Source organism: Xyrauchen texanus, chromosome 20, assembly GCF_025860055.1.
Source record: "Xyrauchen texanus isolate HMW12.3.18 chromosome 20, RBS_HiC_50CHRs, whole genome shotgun sequence".
In the NCBI taxonomy this organism is placed as follows: Eukaryota; Metazoa; Chordata; class Actinopteri; order Cypriniformes; family Catostomidae; genus Xyrauchen; species Xyrauchen texanus.
Genome location: NC_068295.1, coordinates 1,191,239 through 1,196,238, shown reverse-complemented (window position 1 = coordinate 1,196,238; position 5,000 = coordinate 1,191,239). Strand labels below are relative to the sequence as shown.

The following is a 5,000-nucleotide window of genomic DNA, read 5'->3' as shown; positions in this document are numbered from 1 at the left end:
GCTAAAATGGGCCGCACTAAGCTAAAATGGGCCACGATAAGCTAAAATGGGCCGCACTAAGCTAAAATGGGCCGCACTAAGCTAAAATGGGCTGCACTAAGCTAAAATGGGCCACACTAAGCTAAAATGGGCCACGATAAGCTAAAATGGGCCATGATAAGCTAAAATGGGCCGCGATAAGCTAAAATGGGCCACTCTAAGCTAAAATGGGCCACGATAAGCTAAAATGGGCCGCACTAAGCTAAAATGGGCCACGATAAGCTAAAATGGGCCGCGATAAGCTAAAATGATCCGCACTAATCTAAAATGGGTCACGATAAGCTAAAATGGGCCACACTAAGCTAAAATGTGCCGCACTAAGCTAAAATGGGCCGCGATAAGCTAAAATGATTCGCACTAAGCTAAAATGGGCCGCACTAAGCTAAAATGCGCCATGATAAGCTAAAATGGACCGCGATAAGCTAAAATGATCCGCACTAAGCTAAAATGGGCCGCGATAAGCTAAAATGTTCCGCACTAAGCTAAAATGGGCCGTGATAAGCTAAAATGGGCCGCACTAAGCTAACATGGACCATGATAAGCTAAAATTATTCGCACTAAGCTAAAATGATCCGCACTAAGCTAAAATGGGCCGCACTAAGCTAAAATGATCCGCACTAAGCTAAAATGGGCCGCGATAAGCTAAAATGGGCCGCACTATGCTAAAATGATCCGCACTAAGCTAAAATGGGCTGCGATAAGCTAAAATGATCCGCACTAAGCTAAAATGATCCGCACTAAGCTAAAATGGGCCGCACTAAGCTAAAATGGGCCGCGATAAGCTAAAATGGGCCGTGATAAGCTAAAATGGGCCGCACTAAGCTAAAATGCACCATGATAAGCTAAAATGGACCGCGATAAGCTAAAATGATTCGCACTAAGCTAAAATGGGCCGCACTAAGCTAAAATGCACCATGATAAGCTAAAATGGACCGCGATAAGCTAAAATGATCCGCACTAAGCTAAAATGGGCCGCGATAAGCTAAAATGATCCGCACTAAGCTAAAATGGGCCGTGATAAGCTAAAATGGGCCGCACTAAGCTAAAATGCACCATGATAAGCTAAAATTATTCGCACTAAGCTAAAATGATCCGCACTAAGCTAAAATGGGCCGCACTAAGCTAAAATGATCCGCACTAAGCTAAAATGGGCCGCGATAAGCTAAAATGGGCCGCACTATGCTAAAATGATCCGCACTAAGCTAAAATGGGCTGCGATAAGCTAAAATGATCCGCACTAAGCTAAAATGATCCGCACTAAGCTAAAATGGGCCGCACTAAGCTAAAATGGGCCGCACTAAGCTAAAATGATCCGCACTAAGCTAAAATGGGCAGCACTAAGCTAAAATGGGCCGCACTAAGCTAAAATGGGCCGCACTAAGCTAAAATGATCCGCACTAAGCTAAAATGGGCCGCTCTAAGCTAAAATGGGCCGCGATAAGCTAAAATGGGCCGCACTAAGCTAAAATGATCCGCACTAAGCTAAAATGGCCCGCACTAATCTAAAATGATCCGCACTAAGCTAAAATGGGCCACACTAAGCTAAAATGGGCCGCACTTTACCACCATAAAACGGCCGATGTGGTCTCAACATCAGAAGTCTTTAAACTTACCTCGAGGCATAAACGAGACTTAAGGCACATGGTTCGAGGTCGCGAGGGGTGTGAAGTGCATCATATTACAGGTCTGTTTCTCAAAATCAAGCGTTGCTCCATCTTGAACCATAAATGAGAACTGAGAGAATTGTTTAGTGCAAGAGATTTAAAATGGGGTGCTCTCGGAGTGTTTGTCTGACGTGTGTTTGCTCTCTTTCTGTCCCAGCAGTGTGTTGCTGCCGTCCAGCAGGTCGACAGTAACGTCTCCAGAGGGCGAGGAGGGGTTCCCGTTACAAACAGACACAGACGTCGCTCCGCCGGGACAGCACGACAGAGTCCTACACGCCGGTGACAGACAGGGGGTGTTACAGGGACCCGAGTCCTGCTCTCCGTCACTGCGCTCGAACTGGAGCGTCACGCTGTGAACGCCGGCGCGGTGAAACACCTCCAGGATCTGTCGGTGAAGGCCTGATGTTTCCCAACACGGAGCGTGAAGGTCGGGAGAGACTTTGACGTGCAGGGACGCAACATTCCGGCCTTTAGCCAACTCCCAAACGTGAGCCTCGTGAACACTGACGACGCCGGCCAGTTTGCACACGTTCTCCACTGCGACACAGACAGAAGAATAAGGGAGAGCAGGTGAGCACTAAGCAGTGCACTTAATGTGAAGGATTATAACAGCATTTATCCAGAGCGACATACAGAGCATGAAGTGTTTACATTTGATCAGATTGTGGGAACCGCACACGTGATCTCGCCATTGACCAGCTGAGAATCAGGAACCCTTAAAAAACATCATACACTCACTGAGCACTTCGCTACCTGTACACCTACTTATTCATGCAATTATGTAATCAGCCAACTGTGAGAATTGCAGCGCTGCCACACGACTGGCTGATGAGATAATCGCATATATAAGTAGGGCCTTGTCCAGACTAATACGTTTCAGTTAAACGCATCTTTTCCTCTGTTTTTTGAAGTGGATACATTTAAAATGCCGTTTTCACGTTGTAGTGTGGACTGTGGTGTATTTGTTGTCACGTGACGCAGTCATGTGATGCATCCAACCAAAACAATCAAGCAGGCCCGTGTTATAGCGGTGCTGTTGTGCTTGATACTTACTTTGATGAACATTGTTGTTACTTTTTTAATTTGTAGATGTTACTATAAATGTTACTTTCTACAACCATCACCATCACCAGGGCTGGACTGGCAATCTGGCATACCGGGCATTTTCCCGGTGGGCCGATGCACTTTCAGGCTGATTGGGGCGGACTGGCAATCGGGAGAACCGAGCGGGTTCGAATGGGCTGCGCTAAGCTAAAATGGGCCGCGATAAGCTAAAATGGGCCGCGCTAAGCTTAAATGATCCGCACTAAGCTAAAATGGGCCGCGACTAAGCTAAAATTGGCCGTGATAAGCTAAAATGGGCCACACTAAGCTAAAATGATCCACACTAAGCTAAAATGGGCCGCGATAAGCTAAAATGGGCCGCTATAAGCTAACATGGGCCGCACTAAGCTAAAATGGGCCACGATAAGCTAAAATGGGCCGCACTAAGCTAAAATGATCCGCGCTAAGCTACAATTATCCACACTAAGCTAAAATGGGCCACGATAAGCTAAAATGGGCTGCGCTAAGCTAAAACGGGCCACGCTAAGCTAAAATGGGCCACACTAAGCTAAAACGGGCCACACTAATTTAAAATGGGCCGCCATAAGCTAAAATGGGCCACACTAAATTAAAATGGGCTGCGCTAAGCTAAAACGGGCCACGATAAGCTAAAATGGGCCACACTAAGCTAAAACGGGCCACACTAAGTTAAAATGGGCCGCGATAAGCTAAAATGGGCCACACTAAGCTAAAATGGGCTGCGCTAAGCTAAAACGGGCCACGATAAGCAAAAACGGGCCACGATAAGCTAAAATGGGCCACACTAAGTTAAAATGGGCCACGATAAGCTAAAATGGGCCACACTAAGCTAAAATGGGCCACACTAAGCTAAAACGGCCCACGATAAGCTAAAATGGGCCACGATAAACTAAAATGGGCCTCACTAAGCTAAAATGGGCTGCGCTAAGCTAAAACGGACCACGATAAGCTAATACGGGCCGCGATAAGCTAAAATGGGCCACACTAAGTTAAAATGGGCTGCGCTAAGCTAAAATGGGCCACACTAAGCTAAAATGGGCCACACTAAGTTAAAATGGGCCTCACTAAGCTGAAATGGGCTGCGCTAAGCTAAAACGGGCCACGATAAGCTAATACGGGCCATGATAAGCTAAAACGGGCCACGATAAGCTAAAATGGGCCGCAATAAGCTAAAATGGGCCACACTAAGTTAAAATGGGCCGCGATAAGCTAAAATGGGCCACACTAAGCTAAAATGGGCCGCGATAAGCTAAAACAGGCCACACTAAGCTAAAATGGGCCGCGATAAGCTAAAATGGGCCGCGGTAAGCTAAAATCGGCCACGATAAGCTAAAATGGGCCACACTCAGCTAAAATGGGCTGCGCTAAGCTAACATGGGCCTCACTAAGCTAAAATGGGCCAGACCAAGCTAAAATGGGCCTCACTAAGCTAAAATGGGCCACACTCAGCTAAAATGGGCCGTGATAAGCTAAAATGGGCCGCGGTAAGCTAAAATCGGCCACGATAAGCTAAAATGGGCCACACTCAGCTAAAATGGGCCACACTAAGCTAAAATGGGCAGCGGTAAGCTAAAACGGGCCACACTACGCTAAAATGGGCCGCGATAAGCTAAAACGGGCCACACTAAGCTAAAATGGGCCCCACTAAGCTAAAATGGGCTGCGATAAGCTAAAATGGGCCGCACTGAGCTAAAATGGGCCGCACTAAGCTAAAATGGGCCGCGATAAGCTAAAATGGGCCTCACTAAGCTAAAATGGGCCGCGATAAGCTAAAATGGGCCTCACTAAGCTAAAATGGGCCGCGATAAGCTAAAATGGGCCTCACTAAGCTAAAATGGGCCGCGATAAGCTAAAATGGGCCTCACTAAGCTAAAATGGGCCGCGATAAGCTAAAATGGGCCTCACTAAGCTAAAATGGGCTGCGCTAAGCTAAAATGGGCTGCGCTAAGCTAAAATGGGCTGCGCTAAGCTAAAATGGGCCTCACTAAGCTAAAATGGGCCGCGATAAGCTAAAATGGGCCTCACTAAGCTAAAATGGGCCGCGATAAGCTAAAATGGGCCTCACTAAGCTAAAATGGGCTGCGCTAAGCTAAAATGGGCTGCGCTAAGCTAAAATCGACTCACGGATGCTGTTGAACGGCAGGTCGATGGGACTCATTTGCAGCAGGATTCCCGCCGTTTCTTTCACCAGCGGAACGGCGGTAGACATGATAA

General features: G+C 47.1%; 3 protein-coding genes across 7 annotated transcripts in view; 2 read left to right on the top strand and 1 right to left on the bottom strand.

The window, feature by feature from the left end:
- The window catches only part of LOC127660797 (lysocardiolipin acyltransferase 1-like), a 12,836-nt gene extending 10,831 nt beyond the window's left edge, over positions 1–2,005 (top strand). For 2 of the 4 annotated variants that reach the window (XR_007972678.1, XM_052151217.1), the window contains one exon: positions 1,864–2,005. Coding sequence is in view for 2 of the 4 variants with exons in the window: in XM_052151217.1 (XP_052007177.1) it covers positions 1,864–1,895 (32 nt within the window). In the remaining 2 variants the exon portion in view is untranslated. Of the gene's footprint in view, positions 1–1,860 lie in introns of all 4 variants that reach the window. The other 2 variants (XR_007972679.1, XM_052151216.1) reach the window with 1 other exon arrangement.
- LOC127660806 (zinc transporter 10-like) overlaps positions 1–5,000 on the bottom strand; it is an 8,785-nt gene that overhangs the window by 2,205 nt on the left and 1,580 nt on the right. For both annotated transcript variants that reach the window (XR_007972680.1, XM_052151231.1), the window contains exons 3-4: positions 4,911–5,000; positions 1–2,240 (exon numbers count right to left, since the gene is read on the bottom strand). The exon at positions 1–2,240 is cut by the window's left edge; the exon at positions 4,911–5,000 is cut by the window's right edge and continues 150 nt beyond it. Coding sequence is in view for 1 of the 2 variants with exons in the window: in XM_052151231.1 (XP_052007191.1) it covers positions 1,801–2,240; positions 4,911–5,000 (530 nt within the window). In the remaining variant the exon portion in view is untranslated. The remainder of the gene's footprint in view (positions 2,241–4,910) is intronic.
- LOC127660808 (kelch domain-containing protein 3-like) overlaps positions 2,249–5,000 on the top strand; it is a 54,417-nt gene continuing 51,665 nt past the window's right edge. The window contains exon 1 of the mRNA XM_052151237.1: positions 2,249–2,273. The gene's annotated coding sequence lies outside the window, so the exon portion shown is untranslated. The remainder of the gene's footprint in view (positions 2,274–5,000) is intronic.